The sequence below is a fragment of the Lissotriton vulgaris genome, chromosome 5 (assembly GCF_964263255.1).
Source record: "Lissotriton vulgaris chromosome 5, aLisVul1.2, whole genome shotgun sequence".
NCBI classification, from domain to species: Eukaryota; Metazoa; Chordata; class Amphibia; order Caudata; family Salamandridae; genus Lissotriton; species Lissotriton vulgaris.
In genome coordinates this window covers 1558440498-1558461137 of record NC_141693.1, presented here as the reverse complement: position 1 = coordinate 1558461137, position 20640 = coordinate 1558440498, and the positions used below count along the sequence as shown (strand labels likewise).

Below are 20640 nucleotides of genomic sequence, written 5' to 3'. Positions count from 1 at the left end.
CCATTGAAATGAATACAGTTTTTTTAACTCCTTCCTGGGCCACTGTAATGGGCGCCCAAAGGCCTCCTTGTAGATGGCAATGTTACTCACCACTCCGTCTGAAATGATGTCACTGCTGCAGCTTTTGCCTGCAGGTCGAGCAATACCTCGCCCTTGGCACATGCGCAGCAGGACATGTCCACAATTCAACATTTTGGGGCAGATTTATGTTAACTGGCGCATCCCCAGGGATGCGCCAGTTAACGTGCGCCACAGCTCCGCCACACATGGTGCGCCGCATTTATAATGCGGCGCACCATGGTGCAAAAACGGCACAGATGCGTGACGCATCTGTGCCGGAAATGTGGCGCATTGCTGGAGTTGCGTCGCAAGCGCGACGCAGCTCCAGCAAGGCTCGGGGGTGCCGCATCTACACAATGCTGCATCAAGACCTACGCCTGCTTCAAGCAGGCGCAGGGTTTTGACGCAGCATTGGCCTGAAAGTGACTGAGTGAAATCTCATAGATTTCACTCAGCCACTTTCAGGAGGCGTTCCTGCGCAGGAACGCCCCCCCCTGCGCAGGAACGCCTCCTTATGGCGCAGGGCTTTACAACGTGACGCATCTCCTAGATGCGTCACATTGTAAATAAGGCGCATTGTTTGCGCCGCAGTTGCGTCAAATAAAGTGACGCAATTGCGGCGCAAGGGCATCATAAATCTGCCCCTTTGTTTTTAACATAATGTAATTGATTTTCATAGCTGCACCAATCACATAAACAGTATTTGTCATCTGTTACCTTACAGTATCAACAATTATAAATCACAATTCAACATGTTTATTGCGGAACAGCAAGTCATCATTCGTTTCAAGCAGCTGGGCGTTTTTGCTCATCAACATCTTGCTTCTCCCTCAGGAAGGTAGGGAGGGCAACGCCCTCTACGCCCATTAACACCAGCCGCCCCTGGATTAGGACACTTCAAAAATGACACTTCTGTCAGGCCAGACGGGAAAACAAAATGAGCCCTGCCATAGATATGCAAACGAGACGCACACTGCCGGAAGCTGTGACTAGAAAGGGGCCATGGGGGTGTACTCAAATCATGGCAAAACATTCTGCGCGGAAGGCTGCCTCCCAGACTGAAATCCAAGAGAGTCTGCAGAGCGGCTAGTTTGGCCTGAGCGTTCAACCAAAGTCCAACCGCCTCCCTGCGCTTACTCTCTCCAACCCATTACATTTTCCAGGTGTATTTCTTTGCTTCGTGAGATCGGCCATCGTCTTGTTCACTCATAGATACTGGGACCAATCCATTGTGAAGGCGAACAGTGGGATGGCACATTTCTAACACACCAACAGCTCATTTTACTTTACATTTTACATTTTGTTCTGCAGAATTTCTGTCTCCGGAACCAGCTCCAGGCCACCCCAAATCCAACAACATAGCTCCGCCATTCTGGACTTTACTACCCCCTTTCCATGCCTATCACATATATTTTGGTGTTGGATCCATATTTGACTCCTAGGTCATGAATTGTGAATTTTGACACAGAAATAAGACTCTCAAGTGTATTTATCAACTTCAGTGAAGCCAGAGGGAGCTAACAGAGGGGTACTGCTGTGCTCGGCCAGATGGGTCATTGTCACATGTAGGTGTGGTTTCAGAGGTCTTGAGCATTGAGCATGTGGTACTGGCCGAGGAGCATCCATTGTTGAGTACATTGGTGCAGATCATGGTGAAAACACTGGAGAGTATGCTGGAGAGAAATCATGAGTGCCCAGGTGGCCAGTCATATGAACATGGAGGAACAGGACCTGGTGCTTCCACAGTTGAATACGTGGACACACGGGTGGCCATTGCAGAATGTGAGATCGTACTCCGAGGGACACCTTCCGCTGAAAAGACCAGGCTAGAGCCTGGACGATTCACTGTGGCATATACCGTGGGCAAAGGTTCACGGCCATCTATTTCTGCATATAGGTGTTGCTCTTCAGCCTCTGGCTTTGGCTCCATCGGTAGTGGGGAGTGCAAGGGCAACAATGTTTTTGCATGTCCATAATCCTGGTGTGAAACAAGAAAAGTAAATTAAGGCCTTGTGTTTTTTCAAATGACATCCAAGGGTAGGTAGGAGAAAATAGACGTACAACATGCATTCTATAAATAATCTACCTGGCCTACCGAGGAAGAGATGCTGCTCAGAATGCAACAGGCAAGCACCTTCTGGACGCACAACTGTTGCAAAGCCGTGGTCACAATGCACTACCAATATTGCCCCGGTCCCTTGCACGCTGAGCAGTAAAATGGCTCTAAGGTTTACTTCCTGCTCAGAGATCTTGTGACTATATGGAGGTGGCACATGTTCTATCAAATGATAAGAAGGAAGGCCTGGAAGGAATCGTAAAAGGAAAGATGACAGGACTAGAAGAAAGGTAAGGATGAGCCAGACTAAGAAAGTAACACAAACAAGTAAGATGAAGGACTGAATGAAGAATAGAACCCAGAGGGCTAAGTAGCCTAGGTTAAAAAAACACACACATTAAAGTTGCGAAGGGGGAGACGGCATAAGATTTGGAGCTGGAGCATGAAACAGCACTTCAGAAGAGTAAGAGGGTAGCATGAGAGATAAGTCAAACCATTTATAGGTCATGAAGATAAGAAGTTTCCTGGGATGAACCAGTAACAAACCAATAATGTCATAAAGCCAGGTAAGGCAGCCAGCAGTGCTTTGGAAATGGTGATTTCATCTGAATAACTGTAATATATCAAAGTCAGGTGTGAAACTAAAGAATTTTCAGGGTGGATAGTACTGGTTATCAATGAGACAGCATAGGTACGGAACAAAGCAACGGTTAAGGATCAAAGGGACAGATCAGTAAACAGCATCAACAGATTAGATCCAATTTAAGCCAGTCACCTTAGAGGCACACTGCCCATTTTGGGGGTGTTGGACCGCCATATAGAGGCAGGCTTGATGGATTATGAATTCCATTTATTTTATACCTTACAGCAGGGAATGCACTCACTTGATCAGAGAGAGGAGAGTTGATTCGCATTCACATGACATAAATGTGCATGGTCATGCCACCTGAGTCACCTCTTTTCTTCACTATGCCATCCATTGTGGGAAGGCTTGATGATGCATCATTCACTTCAATCTGTTACAGCTTCTGTGGCAAAATGCTGGATGGATCATGACATCATGTCATGAAGTGGATAAGATTTAGGGATTTATCTAGAGAGTGGTGGACCACCAGGCTGACTCTGGTGCAAGGCAGACGAAAGTGCGCCATATTTAATGATTCCCCAAAGTCAGCAGGGGACATTTTGCTGATACAGCTTCCACTGACTAAAAGAAGGACATTCAGTAAAACTGCAATGTCAGCCACCCACCATGTCGACAGCCAGCTGGCAAATATTTTGGTTTGACAGAAGCAAACCGCAAAATGGGGACTTATTTCTACATATTGAAAAAATGGTACTAACATGCAGGGAGTTTTTCCCTTGTCTGTGGGGAATTGAGGATTTTCCTTGGGTCCACAACGCCACTAATGGCGAACACAAAGAGGGAAATCTTTGTGAGGAGGCCCGCCCAAAGAAGAGTAGGCCGCCTGATGCAGTAAAGCTCGCAACACAATAAAGGATGACCCACCAGAAATGATTGACAGCAGGTGGAACCATTGACTGGTGGCCAGTCAGCTGATACTTCACCTCTTAATGGAGCTGGAAAAACATTGGACTGGTGGGGAGGGGGACCTTCTGATTTACTGCAGGTGTCATGCTCTCCCAGACCCATATGTAGCCCGCTTGTGTGCCATGACTCCCTCCTGTCACTTTAGGACCAGGATAGGAGGACAACCAAGAGTTTCCTCTATTTTTAAACTAGAGCATTCAATTGGGACATACTTGATTCATTGTGAATTATATCTATTTCTGTGGCAAAATGCGGTGAACAAACCGTGTGTTCCTTTTCTCTATCTCACTCTATGTGGTGAGGACAGACTTCTCTCCACTGCTTCTAAAACTCTACTATTCCGAGCTGACCTTCATAGACCATATGCCCCTCCCCTTTGTCCCTGTTGCAAAATGCAATGGATGTTGAATGGACCATTTTCTTCTGCCGACATTTTACTGAGTGAATGACTGACTGGTTCAGACCCTACCTGACCCCAGTCTGAAGAACGGCCAGCCATAGAAGTTTACCGCTTTTTCCAGGAATCCTAGCAAGGCAGGTTCAGTCCCATGACGTGCCCTAATCTAATTGGTACTGAGACGGTATTTGGCTGGATTTTAGAAAAGGCTTAGGGCCATATGTATCAAAGGCTTTTACCCATTCTGTGGCTGTGGGAAAATGTTTTCATACATAAGGCTCTTAAGTTGTTGACAATTCGCTTTTTCAAGCAGATTAGGTAGAATAGGAGCTTGGGGATTGATAGAATGGTGGATACGTTGAACGTTGAAAGACTGGTCCTTTTAGGAAAGGGATTTATGCCTAACAAAAAAAAATGAATGTGTCCTCATGTAACGCAACTGGTGCTAGGTAAAGCGCTCTGATACCGGATACCGGGTCAAGTTCGAGCTATATAAAACTCCGTTAAAAAAAGAAAAAAATGTAAAAGGTCTTCCAAAATGGCAGGTAGAAACGCTTCAGGGAAGAATACTTTGACGAAATTACAAATTTGATAGTATTAAAATTGAAGTCTGCAGAGTTTCGACAGAGCTTGCTACTGGTCATGGAAGGTGCCTCCAAAGAAGATGACCGTGTATCCATCTAGGACATTGAACTACGATTTTTATATTTTACTTTGAAGGACGCAGCACATGGTCATTACCGTGAAATGTTTGAGGCAGCAAAGACCGGTTTAAAGAGTGTAATTAGCTGGATCTAGTTCTACTGATTTTATAGGCACAAAATATGTGGAAAACACATAAAACACCAACACATTTTCATAAAAAAAAAAATACTTTGCATATTCTCTGGGAGTCAATAAAAAAGAATACGTACTTCCTGTGAAAGCGATGAAACTACATGACTGGTACCTAAAAAAAAGGGGCAGAAAAAAAAGAAATATTTGAAGCAGCCATTCTAAATACTTTTAATAAATACAGCACATTCCAGAGTAACACATCCCATTAAAATGGACATCATAGTCGAGGTCCCCACAGTTGCGGAAGATCTTACAATATGCAATTTGGTTATACCCAGGCATTTCTACATATCCCAATGTACACTTTGCTCTCGTTTATAATCGACATGCTCTGATGTGCAGCAACCGCTTACATGTGTTTTGATGATGTTAATATACATTGCAGCCCTTGGTCTGTATTTGTGCATTTGATTACTTTCACTTAGTTGTGGGCCTTATTATAAGGCCTTAAATGAGCCTGCATAGTCAGCATAAACTCTTGCCTTGTATCTGCTTATAGTACGCGCACAACGTGACATTCACTCCTCCCAATTGCCCAAGAACTCTCAGAATCAGAGTGTGTTGTTCATGGCGTAGCCTTTTTTTCACAAACCAGGTAATTCACCAGTGACCAACACGAGAGTAACAGTATCCTTTTTGGATATAAAATTATTACAGCATCGCTTTTTAGCGGCATCAACATGAGGAAGGCTGCAAGGCAATTAGGCACGACATTACACTTGAACTTGGCTGTACACTTTAGTGGCCTTTACCTGTCAATGGCAGTAAAGAAGGTATGCACCACATTGCACTTGAACTCTTGAACTTGGCCATACATTTGAACTTGGCCGTCTCGGCCCACCAAGCCCCACTCTGTTGCGCACATTGTGCCAGCAGGCCCCAACGAGCTTCAGAAAACAGTTGCACTACTTAAAAACCAGAGCCCCGCATGGCACACTGGCCCGACCACCGGGGTACCTGCAGCCTCCCCAAGGTTCAACTCAGTCCATACGATGTGGGTTAGGGCAGAAGAGTCCAGGACCAACAGCAGGTCAGTCCCCCCTTCAGCCTACCCTCTGCACATGTGGATCCTAATCCCCCCCGCCTCCCCCCACCCCCCCGGGGCTATCCAGTCGCTGAACCGCCACAGGGTGAGAAGCTCCCTGGCGCCCTCGCCCCCCGCGCTAACTGTGTTCCACAATAGCCCCTACTATAGTTGGTATAAAGAGCTACTACCCCTCTACCAACATATGCCCTCCATCCTGATGCCACCGCTCCCTTTTATTATCTGGGCAGTCCTGTGATAAATTACCTGCATCCTCTCAGTGGCCATCGAGTTGTGAAGCCCCCCAGTTTACACTATCTCCCGTTTTCCTGGAGGAATCCATGCACCACTGCCAGGAACCTGTGACGAGCTGTATTTCCACCATCCTGTATCCCAAAGGGAACTTGATAAATTATTGTTTGACTTATACATCTGGGAATATTTGTTCTTTAATTTGATACATACATTCATACATATTATAAACAAGAGCCCGCATTCCAGATTATTTAGCCACTCCCGTCTACTGTAAATTGTAGACTAAATGACTACATGTTCGATGCATTTATTTGCAGACATGAAAGAATTTAGAAGCCCAACACACATTGGAATAACCTGAACCACAGCGGCCAGAAGAAGTTCTCAGGTCCCGGTGCTAGTGTGTTGAATATAGGGGCGGATTTTGCAGATTGGCAATTTGCGGATTTGCGAATTTGCGGATTGCAAAAATCTGCAAAATCCGCGAATTCTCGCAGATTTTGCAGATTTTTTTTTGTGTTCGCATGGGTTTCTGCAAGTTCGCGAGGGTTTTGTACAATTTCGCAAATTGCGGAATTGTACAAAACCCTCGCGAACTTGCAGAAACCCGTGTGAACACAATGTGCCCAGCCTACTCATGTAACAGACATGCCGGCTGTGTGTTCGCCCTGGAAAGCCCACGGGTGGGGGGTGCACAGCACCCTCTCTCTGCCTGCCATTGCGTGTATTGAAGCCCGTACATGCCAGTAACCCGATTCAAGGCCCCATTCTCCCGATTTTTTTAAATCTCCCACTTTGCTCTTCTGAAATGTTGGCATGTATGATGTAACTATTTTACAATGGCGCCAGCAAGCTGCCAGCGCCGTTGTAAAATAGATAAAATAAAGCAGCACCTGCTTCGTTTTATCTAGTGGTTCCAGTGCAAGCTAACTTTGTAACTATTTTACAACGGCGCTGGCAGCTTGCTGGTGCCATTGTAAAATAGTTACATGAGCGGGGGTTCAACTTTTGAACCCGTTACGTCCGCGGATTTTTTTTTGCGGATTTTGCGGGAAATCCGCAAAATTCGCGGATTGCGCATTTCCCAAAAATCCGCAAAATCCGCGGGCGTAACGGATTTCCCGCTCATGCCTAGTTGAATATGCACAGCCCCCTTAGCATTGTTTCTATCGCAGAATATTTTTAAGAGAAAATTACTTAATACATGGCAAAAGGCATATTCTTTATTGTTAGGCCTGTATTTGAATCCACTCCGTGCAGTTTGAGAGCACAGCGTTTTATGCACAATGAAGCACTTTTGCTCTTAATATTTGGTGAAACGTATATCTTTATATCTCCAGCTACACAGCAGATCGAACATTTCATTCTCTCAGAATACAGCCCTTTATATAATATTGCCGTAATGTAAAATCTTAGGGCCCACTTCCACCGATTTTAATAATCTGGTGATGCTGCTAACTGCAGTTAAACGTTTTTATTCAGCCTCAAAAACCTAGGAACAAAATGGACTAACTCGTTACACATCTTGTGAGGACTAATGCTCCACGATATGTATAAATTACGCTAATAGCCATCTGCACTTGAACGTGGCATGCATACTGAGCCTTAGCTGTTATCTTTTCTTAACTCCTTTTTTAAATATAACGTGCCGAGGAATGTATAAGGGGCATTGTTTATCTTTTCTTAGCTCTTGTTTTAAGTATAAAATGCACAGGAATGTACAAGGAGACACTGTTTATCTGTTTACCCTGTAGTAATCTGCCATATCTATGCATGTTTCTAAAAAAATTCTTCGGCCCTTTAATGAACTTGAGTGTTTACCTAAAAAACACACGTGTGCAAACATACTACTTCGGTGAGGTTTCTATGCAAACTGCCTCTTCCTGTGCCCTTTATGTCCACTTACTGCCTTTTTCTGAATGCAGCAGAATCAGCACGTTGGACAGATGCATGCACTAATGTACACCTCCTACAATTCCCTACATGAGTGCTCCCTCAACATCAACCTGGCAGGCAACCGGAGTCTCCGCCCAAAAAGCGGTAGAGCGAGACACCCGATTATACACCATGCCGGTAACGTTGTGTACAAATCCACCCTGTGAACCAAGGCGCAACGGGCGCGACCCCAACTGTGGCGCGGCCCCAACCCTTCACCACGCGCTCTCAATACCACCATACAGACGCAAGCAGTGGACGTTGATTATGCCAGTAACTACCCCTATCTCCCGCCTAAACACCTCAGAAACTGTTGACTCTCACCGCACAACTGGAACGAAGGCGCGTCCCTTTTATCATCGACATGCTCTGATGTGCAGCAACCGCTTACATGTATTTTGATGATGTTAATATACATTGCAGCCCTTGGTCTGTATTTGTGCATTTGAGCACTTTCACTAAGTTGTGGGCCTTAATATAAGGGACCTTATTTATGAAGGCCTTGCGCCGCCGGTGCGTCACTTTTAACATGGGAAAAAGTGACGCACCGGTGGCGCAAGGCCTTCATAAATAAGGCCCAAGGCTTTTAATGAGCATGCATAGTCAGCATAAACTCTCGCCTTGCTTCTGCTTATTTTCATGTGTGTACAAGATGGCTCCCATTATGCAACAGCTGCAGTTACAAGGTAAAACTTTGCTGCAGAATGGCCTTGCTAAAAACACACAGTTTAGCTAAACATGCTCACTGAATATAGCATCTACTAATGGTTTTAAATATTTCAGTCAAAGCAGTGTGTTCATCCAAATGGCGCTACTTTTCCAAAAACGGAATCCAAGTTGAGAATGATACCCTGATATGTATGTAAGTATGTATGTATGTATGTATGTATGTATGTATGTATGTATGTATGTATGTGTGTGGTATTTCTATAGTGCAAACTTAGCCAAAAGGCAGCTGAGCGCTGTAGACAGTCAAAGTCAAAAAGAAAGTCAATGAGTGATAGAAGAGGTAGCTGCTTTGTGGGCTTCTAAGGCATTGTGAATGTATTCTTTAAAGGGGTGTGTCTCCAGAGCTTTTCTAAATTTGAGCACGTGATCATATATTGACACTTCCTGTATGAGACATGTTGCAATGTATAAGATGCTCTTACGTGGTGCCAGTGTGGAGTATAGTAAGTCTCAGTGTGGTGTCTAAGAGGCCTTGGAGTAGGGGTACAACCATCCAGATGCAAGAGTTCTAGGGCTTGAACAGGAGTTCTTAAGTTGCTTCTGCAAGAAATAGTTTCACTTTCTTTAGAAAAGGGAATTGGTACCAGTCCATATTTTTTTGGGGGCAAATGTGTTCCTTGAGGCTGAGGCTAGTTTCCAGGATAATTCAAGTGACATGGCATTCAGTGAAAGTTGGGTTTGAAACCCTCTCATGTGTTTGAGCCAGTTTGTACTTTCTTGTTCAGAAGTCTGTCTTTGCTGGGTTGAGCAAGGTATGAATTGAAAATCAAGGTTTGGATGATGTACAGGCAGAGTTTGAGGCGTTGGAGGTCTGAGGCAGAGGAGAGTTCCAGGTAGAGCTGTATGATATCAGCAGTACCACCACCAGAGTCTTTGAATATAATGGATAATCAAGTAGAAATACCCTAGAACATGCACCTTTTCCCTAGTGCACAGTTAACCTGAAGGGAAGTCCAGCAAACGTAGGGATAATCTAACTCATTATAGGGCCAGACAACAGTATAAACTACTCAGGTTGTTTATTCTTGTATAGACATGTTACAGAGGAGAATACTGGATATTTTTGTATCAAATACACTCCTATAGATCTTCGTGAGCAACATGATCTTAATAGGTATCTTTAGGCAGCCTTGTTTACGCAAATACATTTGTATGGACAGATATGGCCAGTGTTGGCCACAAAGGATGGGTTTTACAAGTAGGGGAGAGGAAGTGGCCTAACGGCTAGAGCGGTTGACCTCGAAGATGGGGATCCGGGTTCGAGTCTTGGCAGAGGCGCTCAACATCCTGTGATTCTGGGCAAATCACTTTAAACTCCCTGTGCCTAATAAAAATGAATGTGTTCGTCTGTAACACAACTGGTGCTCATGTTAAACGCTCTGATACCTTCGGGTCAAATTAGCGCTATATAAAACTCTGGAAAAAAAATACCAGTCTTTAGGCTCTGCACTCATGCTGGCAGCATGTTAATGATTTGAAAGAGATCAGAGGCAGCGTTGCTCAACAACAATAATAGCATAGGACTGACCACTGAGTATGACAAGACTAAGATTATATTTTTAGACCTTTGACGGTATATTAAAGACCAAAAACTCTTAAATTGTTCATCTAGAAAGGAAACAGTTAGCAATAGTATTTTACACTACAAGTCTGGACATCCTTAAATTTAGGAAAATAACATTACATTTGAAAAATGTTGCGACACAAATGAAACTGCAGTGATGATGAATTCATTAGAGGATTTCAAAAATAGGGGATGCCCTTTAAGAATATTGAAGAAGTCAGCACGAGCATGCATGTGACGCGCATAGGTCATCGTTCATACATACGCCTATTGATTGGCGTAGACACCATTTTATTTATTTATTAATTTATTTTATTTACTGTTCCAAGATGGCACACGCCCATTCTTGTATGCAAGACTTTAAAAGGCTGTGATTTGGACTGCAAATTCTGCAAGCATACAGGGGGAATTTAGTAATTCGAACGTACTAAGTACCCCCAGGTTATAGGAAACCTTCTTTCCTGGTATTTGTAAAATGTTGTCTCAGTCATTTCCTTGGCGTCTTGGGGGCTTATTTGCAAGCTCCTTGCGCCACTTTTGCATCGTGGTAACAGTGACGTACGGGTGGAGCAAGTGGCTTGTAAGCCCCTTGGTGTTTAGGGTTGTACGGGTTATATTAATCTTTATGTGATGTGACTCCTTTTCCAGTATCTCCCTCTGCCACTGTTCATGTTTCCCATCTCTGTCTTTTTTTCCCTCCTTCCTTTGTCTCCCTTTCCCATAGTCTCTTTATCTCTGTTTCAGTGCCCTCCAGCTCTATCCCTCGCCCCATATCTTGTGTTTCACTGTTCAGTGTCTTAGGTTTTCCGGTTTTAGTGTCTCTCTGTCCCACTTTTTGTGTTTTCTTTTGCCTGTGTCAGTGTGTGCTTCTGGGAGAGTCTCTGTGTCAGACTCTGTCTTTCTGTGTTCTAGTTCAGTGGATCTTAACCTGTGGTGTGGGTCCCCAAAGCCTACTCAGGGGTTCTGCAGCAGATAAGGAAATTAAATATTATTAACAGATGAATAACGTGTATATAAATAAAGAAGCAAAATGTAAAATTGAACATTTTAAAATATCCTCAAAGTGATTTGTGGGATGAGTGCAAGTGCATCAAATATAATGTAGTATTAATACAGTATGGACGATGAGTGGTCTCAATTACATTTAGACAAGCTTCAACATTCCGATTTTTATTTTTTTATTTTTATATATTTGTGGATTATGTAACATTTTTCTTAATTTGTGTATTTGTTTGATGACTGCATGTTTCTATATTTTGTGTGTTCTTTTGTGGTTCAAATCATTGAAAAATGTTATGCTGAGGTCCCTAGTTTCCAGTAAAAACTTCAGTGGGCGTCCCCAGATTTCAAATATGATTAAGTGGGATCCACAGAAGTCAAAAGGTTAAGAACCACTACTTTATTTGTTTCCCTTGTCTAGTTTCTCTCTACTCTTCCAGTGTCTTGTGTTACCCATATCCAGTATTTCCCAACCCCTGTGTGCCTATCTTGTTGTGTTCCAATAGCTCCCTGTCGTAGGTTGTGCAATTTCTTCCCATCTTCTGTTCTAGTAGCAGCCTGTATTGTCTTCCTGCCCCAGTGTTTGTGTTTATGTTTCAGTGAATCTCTTTCCCAGAGTCTGTGTTCCTTGTTTTAGTGATTACTTCTCCCAGTGACGTATTTCCCTGTTCCAGTTACTGTATCTGTGAACGATTGTGTGTGTGCAGGGATACATTACCTGCTTTCAGAGGTTAATGGGCAACATCGACAGTTTTTTAAAAAACTATTTGATAATGCACGTTCCTTTTCTTTTTCGTGCACTTACCTTTATTAGTCCCATACATTCCCTTACAATTCAAGCTTGCTGTGCAGCATATATATGGGAACCCTAAGCTACTTCTAGAGAATGTCAGGGTATACTTCACCACATTTCAGAAAGTACTGGTTAAATTTATTTAATTTTTTTAGAAGTGTGAAGTAGTCCTCAAATATAAAGGAGAACAACGAAAAAATATGCCTGGCGTGGCAAACGTCCATGTGTACAATCCTCAGAGAAAGATGCTGTAGCAGGAGTGAGGGAATGTCTCTTATTTTTTTCGGTCTTTTTGTTGTTGTTTGCTTTTTTTTTGTTTCCATGATGCTGCTCCTGGGACAGTTTAAATGGAGAAAATGCCCCCCCACCTGTTTTTTAGAAGAAGCTTCTTAATTATAAGCAACACATCCACCTGGGTTTAGATATGTTAGGTATTTTTATTTTTACCTTGATTTCATCAAATTGTTTAGGAAATTCTTGACTTTACATGTCAGACAAAGAACACCACAAGTATAACATGTACATATACCAATTTGAACATCACATTTAACACAAAAAAGAAGAAAAAATCACAAGAATATACACTATACACAACAAAGCATTTACGTCTTCATTCAGACTGTTCCACGAGAAAAATCACGATAATTAATCTCATTAGCCAACAGTGAAAAATTATGGAAACAGTAATAGACAAAATCTTGAGTGAAAGGAGATATTACGACACATTAATTATACCAGTCAGTACAGAAAATAATTTGTGGTCGTATTATTTGTTTGGTATTGGTGCTGTTATTTTTATCCCCTTTCTTGCCGACGCGTTTCGAACTTCATACATCAATTACGAGTTCTCATCAGGGCCTTGTCATTACTATCTGCATGTGTGTAAAGTAAAAAGAGAGAAACACTGTTTCAGTCTCAAGTCTAAGGCCTCATCTCCTTAAGCCCATTTTCTGCATTTAAAAGCAATTTACCTGGATAGTAGCCGAGTTTGTCCTATGTCTTGTTCAGGGAAATTAAGTTGCAGTCTACAAGAGGTTAAGAATTTAATTTAGAGTCAAGTACAGAGATAGCTCTACAGTCACTTCGGTCAAAGCACATTGCGGGACATACCTTCAATTTGGTTTGGGGGTACAGTAGGGCGCTCCCTATGGCACGGTAAAGCTTCAAGGACCTGGGGGAGGACGTCAATATTTGCAAAGTTGAGTCCTTTAAAACCCAAGAAAATAAGTTAAAGGGCTGCCCCTACCTCATACGGTGCCCCGCGGGCTTCAGGAGCGGCTCATTTCATGCCTCACAGTTTTTAGTTCTTCGTGCTGATTTAGAAGTACCGCGTGAAAACTTTCAATCATCCACCGATCTTCAAGGCTGTTAGGAAAGATCGGTATCTGTTTGAGTTACTGAATTTAACCAGCCAAATTCGTGTATGCACCCAGTACCTCCGCTCACCTTTCGCGTTGCGGTTTGCTTCCCGAATGATTCAATGTCGAGGGCGGCGGTCAGGTTGCCTGGATACTAAATGCGGTCACATGACCGCGGGTTTTCTGGGAATTGTAGTTGTCAATGCGCGCGTACCGGTTTGGTGGCCTGCAAGTGTCAGAAATGCTTGGACATTCCGCTCGCTTTTCCCCATATTGCACCCTTTAATCAAAGAGGACCATCAGGCCCCCGTGGAGTCCCATACACCCGTGATTTATAGTCTAGACACCTCGGACAGAGTGTTCAATCCATTTTGTGCACTATTAAATTTAAGGATCAGGTATGCCTCTTTTCTTAACTTTGTTGTGTATAGTGTATATTCTTGTGATTTTTTCTTCTTTTTTGTGTTAAATGTGATGTTCAAATTGGTATATGTACATGTTATACTTGTGGTGTTCTTTGTCTGACATGTAAAGTCAAGAATTTCCTAAACAATTTGATGAAATCAAGGTAAAAATAAAAATACCTAACATATCTAAACCCAGGTGGATGTGTTGCTTATAATTAAGAAGCTTCTTCTGAGAAACAGGTGGGGGGGCATTTTCTCCATTTAAATTGTATTAAGGTCCAGCCTTCCCCATTACCTAAGGACCTAACTCCTTCATACTAAAAAGCTCCTGGGACAGTGGCGGCTCCTCGAGGGAGTGCTGCGGGCGGAGTGGCGGTGTGGGGGAGAGGCAGGGTGGGGGGTAGTAAATCCGGCATACGGCCAAATGGAGGTAAGTAAATAAATAAATAAAACAAATTACATTTCACACGCTGCAATGCAGCGCGCTCAGTGTAATTTGTTTAATTTATTTACTTACTTACCTCCAGTTCTGGAATTTCCTTTGGCTAGTTTTGAGGGAGAGCTCTGAATGTTAGGAAATTGTCTACGACATAGTGTGGGTGGTGTAAGGTGTTAACATTCTGGGAAGGAGGTAAGGAGCATTACCAGGGGTTTATGTGGAATGAAACTGGAAGGGGTGGGGGGGGGGGTCTCTCATAGGTGCATGGCCCATGTAATTAAGGGCGTGGCTTAAAACACTTAAGGTAAACATCTGTACTTATAGTGTGCTGCTCCACTGGTATTTTGCTGCTTCTGTCCATTCATCCAGATATATAACATAATAAGTAACATTACACCTACAACAAGCCAGGGCTACTGGCTTTGTCAATGGTTGTAAATTACATAAGATAAATAAGCAGCAACTATGACTTTGTTGTATATAATATTGGAAATGCTTCTGTTCTTGTGAGCAAGATTGTGGCTAAGGCTTGAGCTGCTGACTTTCGAGCTGAGAAAGCAGGTTCAAGCCTCACTCGGCTCAACATCCTGTGATTCAAAACATGAATATGGCCTTGTATAATGTAACTGGTGCTCATGTTTGCTCTAAATATCTGAACTAAAATGAAAAATGATTCTCTTTGAAGTTGCATCAAAAGCAGTGACGGGAGGTACTTTTGCCGAACTAAGCTTTTTTTCCTCCACCCTGAAAGTAAAAATGGAGAGCCCAATAGGGACCCATCTCGGTACCTACTTTTAAGAACTGCCGGTGCAGCACCGGCTGGACCCGGCCCACTTAAAGCCCTGAGCATTACTAAGATTATGAGGTACACAGACCTGCCAAATCCTTGTGTCACAAGATATTGGCTCCCTTCCCATAGTGACGAGCTGGAAACCGCTGCAAAGAGGGGATTTCTAGCTCTCCTTTGTGGCTTTGAACAGCTGATGCCCATTAAAAGGTTCGAAAACGGGGGGGCGTGGCTTGGCGCTCGTTGGTGATGGCGGCGCTGGGGTGAAGCTCCGCAGCGGTCCCAGGGAGCTCACCGCTTCTGCTTCGACTTTTCCTGCCTAAACGTCGTTGTACCTCACCGGAACACTTCAGGATACTGCGGTGATGCTTTGACCTGCTTTCCGTGCTTTTCCGACAGAGAACTTTGCCGGAGTGTGTACCAGTGAAGCGGCCGATGTCATGGCCGCCATTTTGTTTGCCGGTGCGCTCGTTAGTGCTTTTCTCATCTGCCGGTGTTCAGCAGCCTCCATGATACTGTGCACGCTCTATGCCTCATTAATGCCTGTGTTTGCTCCTGACTTTGTCCCCTAATAATTAAGGCGTTTTATCCTCTTGCTTGCCTTCTGCTGCCCTACTTCGCATCACCTCACAGAAAACCTCAGCCGCCATTTTGAGAGGCTGCTTGCCTTCACCTTTGCATGCTGGATCGCGTTTGCGGCTCTGAGGAGGTATGTGGAAGCTGCTCAATACTCGTTTTGACTATGCTGGCAAAGCTCATGTCCCTGTTACTTATAGGGTGAACTAAGACCCATATACCTTATTATGCTATGAAGGCACAGTTTTAAGTTATTTTTGGTCATATCTCAGCTAACTTCATTTAAGCTGGTTGCCACTACTGTTCTACTGCTCTTATGGGACCTCGTCCGCCCTTGGTTCTGTTACCACTGTTCTTTATGCCTCTTTAGCTTTTTATGACATATTCAAGCACTAAACTTGTGTTCTCACAGGATGCCTTTTCATTACTCCTGACTCCGCGTTTGCATTCAGATGTATGCACTCGCCTCTGCCTGTGCCTGGTTCATGGTTGTGCCGTCACTCTTGCGTTGTGCATTCTAGCCTCGTCTACTTTGCTATCCAGCGTTTATGTGCGTTGGATACTTCTACTATTCAGCTGCTCTCGACGACAAGTGGACTTTCTTCCCCACGCACATAGTGATTCTTCTTTTGCCTGCAGAAGCTTTTGAGTGCTTGCTTTCTCATTATTTCTCCTTTGGGCACCTATCATATATTTGGTGATTGCTGCACTCTGGTATCCTCTTTATGGGCAGGCTTAAGTCTTCATTGCGCCTGCCCTCTACAACTAAGCCTGCTTATGTGAAATACTCCAAAGTTTTTTCAGCTTTTTCCAAAATAGAGGATTCTCTTGCCTCATCTGGCTCTGATACAGTGATGGAATCATCTCAACCGGTTCCGGTGAAAACCAACGCCAAGAGACTAAAAAAAGATCCCCTCTCACCACCCAATAGATCCTCGGGCGTTTCCATGATCTCTTGTTGGATGAGATAAGATCCTTCCGGCCCTTCTTGGAGGAAATTAGGACCTTGCGTCCCTTCATGGAAGAAACCAATGTCAAACTCCAGGCGCTCTCTGATAACTGGTCACAGATTGACACTAGAGTCTCCACTGTTGAACATTCTGTTGCGTCTCTCCAGGAAACCTGCTCCACAGTGACTAACCTGAATGCCCAAGTGTCCAATCTTCAGAGACAGGTGGAGGAGTTAGAAAACAGAAATAGACGCAATAATCTTCGCATCTACGGCCTGGTGGAAGGTCTTGAGGGTTCAGATCCAATTGCCTTCTTTACCTCCTTTCTTCCTAAATTACTTCGCCTTCCAGAAGGAACCACTCTTAATGTGCAACGTCCTCACCGGATAGGGCGTTTGTCCTCGATGGCTTCCTCCTCACAAAGACCAAGAGGCGTCATCCTTTATTTCCTGGAGTACACAGATCTCCTGAAGGTTCTGGCGGCCGCCAAAGCGGCCCCCAAATGGTCATGGTCCGGATCTACTTTGTTTTTTGCCCAGGATTATGCGAAAGCTACTGCAAACCGCCGAAAAGCCTTCTTGAACTTGAGAGATGATCTGCGTTCAATGGGGGCAAGATACGGCCTCTATCATCCCTGTTTGTTTAAAGTCACCTTTAACAACAAGACCACCACCTATGAAGACCCAGTACACTTGCAAAGCTTTATTAACGCTCACAAGACTTCTGCCATGGATGCCTCTGGGTCATCTTCCTCTACCCCTGGCTGAGTTGTTATTCTGCCAGTTGTTTTCTTGCCTGTTTTTCCGTAAGATAGTTGCACTTTGTTGTTCCTTACTTCTGTAAACTCTTGTAACCTTTCCTGTTCTAGAATGGATTAATGTTTGTTGACGTTTTCTTTTCTTTTAGTTCCTAACTTTGTCCATGGTTCACCTTTTTGTTCTTTCTTCTTGCCCATGCAGGATGTTTTCCCTACTCTAAGGTGTCTCCCTGGTTCCCCGTCGAGCTGACCCTGGATGTGTCGCCTCACCCGTGTGGCCCTACCTTCCCCGGTTTCCTTCTCGTTTTTTCCTTTTGTAGGTATGTTATCTACTTGCTTCTTCCCTCAGTTTTTTGTTCTGATTTGTTTTTTCTCCCTTGTTTATTCATGGCTGATGTTTTTACTTACACAGTTTTTATTCCTTTTCTCCTTCTCTCTCTCCTCTTTCTCTTCCCCCTCTTCCTTTTTCTTATGCTTACCTCAGGTTGTATTTTTCTTTATCTTATCTCTTTCTTTATTTTGACTTTCCTGATTCTTTCTCTGCTTTCTATTTTACCTTCTCTTCTTGCGCATTATTCCTTTTTAGTCCATTTTTTCTTTCTTTTTCTCTCCCTCCTTTCTATTGCACATTTCTCTTTTTTATTTTTTTGTTCTTATTCATGGGTTGCTATTCTTGTTCCATTTTACGTGTATTTATTGATTTAATTTACATGCTATGTCCTTGAATATAGTTTCATGGAATGTCAATGGTATAAATTCCCCAATTAAGTGTCAACGCATTCTATCGCACCTTGCCAAATTGAATGTTGATGTTGCGTTCCTCCAAGAAACCCATCTTTCTGATATAGAGTCTGCTAAGCTTAGAAGAGGATGGGTAGATGAAGTATTTTATTCGCAGGGTGACGGTAAATGCAATGGTGTTGCAATTTTATGCCGCAGGTCTCTTCCTTTTACAGTCCTTTCCCAGGAAACAGATACTAATGGTAGATGGACACATGTCAGACTATCGCTTAGAGGTGTTCCAATCTCTCTGCTTAATGTATATGGACCCACCAATGGCGAACCCCTTTTTTGGGCTGAATTCTCTCCGCGTATCGCCCAATTCATGGATGAAAATGTTATCCTCGCTGGGGACTGTAACCAACCCCTAGATCCATTTATAGATAGAAAATTGGACGCCACGTATGTCCCCACTAAATCGCACAAACTTTTTACCCAAGCCATATCCCAGCATAAGCTTGTTGACTCTTGGAGACTTTGTAATCCATCCTTGAGGGAGTTTACCTTCTATTCTCCGTTCCACCGATCCCAATCGCGGATTGACTACATATTTGTTTCCCATAACATTGCATAAACGCTTACTACGGCCGAAATTGGTCCAATCTTACTCTCGGATCATGCTCCTGTTGTAGTCAGCCTTTACGTGATCCCTAAGGTTGAAGGGCCTAGAAGATGGCGTTTTAACAATGCTCTCCTCTTGGATCCCAAATTTTCCTCTTCCTTTACTGCCTTTTTTGATTAATTTTTCTTGTTTAAAGACGTCCCGCCCATTTCGAAACATACTCTTTGGTACGCTTTCAAAGCAGCTGCACGCGATTTCATTATTGGTTATGTCGCAAAGAAATGCAGGACTGCTCGCCAATTCACTAAAAATCTCCTTCATGACATTAAGCGATTGGAACACGCCTATTTCACTTCCCATTCTCAAGATAGTCTGACAGCTTTGGTCGCAGCTAAGATTAAATATAATGAAGTCTACAGAAGATGCTTCCTTATATTTGCTTAAATCAAGTGCTAAGTTTTATGGTGGTAGGAATAAAGCTGGAAAACTCCTTGCCAATTATTTAAAGGTCAAGCATAATAAGATGAATATTGAATCTGTTTTTGACACCAGTGCTCGCTTACAGCATAAAGATGCCGATATCCGTGCCCGGAAGCTTGTCTCCTTCCCAGTATAAGAATTGGCTTGGTAGTTTGGTTTGCCCTGTTCCCATCATGCACTGGGACAGGAACAGACTAATTTGCATATAGCCAGGTTCTGAGCTGGGATGGTGCAGTGAGCTAAAAAACGGTGATGGATCAAGCCCTGATCTCTTGACTGGGTAGGAGTATTCTGCATCATTCAGAAACTCTGTCCATCACCTTTTCCAAAATTGATTTTATCCACACAAAGGGGCCGATTAGGATGGCGGACGGAAATGGGTACTGTCCGCCATGGTGGGGGAAATTTTACTCCCGGCTGCGCCGCGGAGATACCGCGTTTGGGATTAGGATATTCATGTGACGAAACTCCGACCGCGGCGGACGGTTCACAACCAACACCGTCCGCGGCGGTCGGAACACAACCAAGTCCGTCCGCGGCGGACGGAGTTCAATGAACAACCACTGCCGCGGACGGAAATGACCGCGGAAAATAAAACATGTACCGCCATACCTGAGAATACTCCGTGGCCGCAATTAGGATAAATCCGCCCGTACCACGGAACGCACAGCCATCCACGTCCGCGGCGGAAACAATGCCACGAGAACCACAGCATCACCGCGGAAGGCCAACACGCACAACATCCCTAGCGCCGAACAAATGTCAGAAACTGCACCGCAAGTCCTAAGCAAACATACGAACATTGACAAGCCCCCCCCCCAACACCAATCACAAGCCACCATGACAAGTCCCAATCATCCAATAATGCACACACGTCAACACGCCCACCTACCACCTGACTCGCAACAACCATTGAGACACGACTACAAAATGACACCCACACACAACCACAATCCTTTGCACCACAGCATTGCTGCGAGCAAGAGGGCAAATCGAGAAACTGCTAACTCACATAAAATCACATAGAAGACACCCACCCACCACCCTACCACACCCACCACACAAACACCCACCACACAAATCCGACACATCACACACCACACACCTGCACCTCCCAACTCACACAACTCACACACTGAGCACCACACACCATGGCACCCAAAAAAAATCCTAAATTCTCAGAGACAGAGTTGAGGGTAATGGTAGACGAAATAATCCGTGTCGAGCCCCACATCTTCGGGGCCCAAGTCCAGCAGACGAGCGTGGCGCAAAAGAACCACATGTGGGACAGGATCGTCACTCGGGTGAATGCGTCGGGGACTGTGCCGAGGACGAAGCATGAC

The 20640-nt window shown here is 44.0% G+C and overlaps 1 protein-coding gene across 1 annotated transcript in view; it reads right to left on the bottom strand.

Annotated features, from left to right (window-relative positions):
* Positions 1-725: 725 nt before the first annotated feature.
* Positions 726-20640, bottom strand: part of LOC147715147 (Fc receptor-like protein 5) — a 515196-nt gene continuing 495281 nt past the window's right edge. Inside the window, exons 11-12 of the mRNA XM_086919770.1 lie at positions 4980-5014; positions 726-2038 (exon numbers count right to left, since the gene is read on the bottom strand). Of these exons, the coding sequence (XP_086775896.1) occupies positions 1745-2038; positions 4980-5014 (329 nt within the window). The 3' untranslated portion in view covers positions 726-1744. The remainder of the gene's footprint in view (positions 2039-4979; positions 5015-20640) is intronic.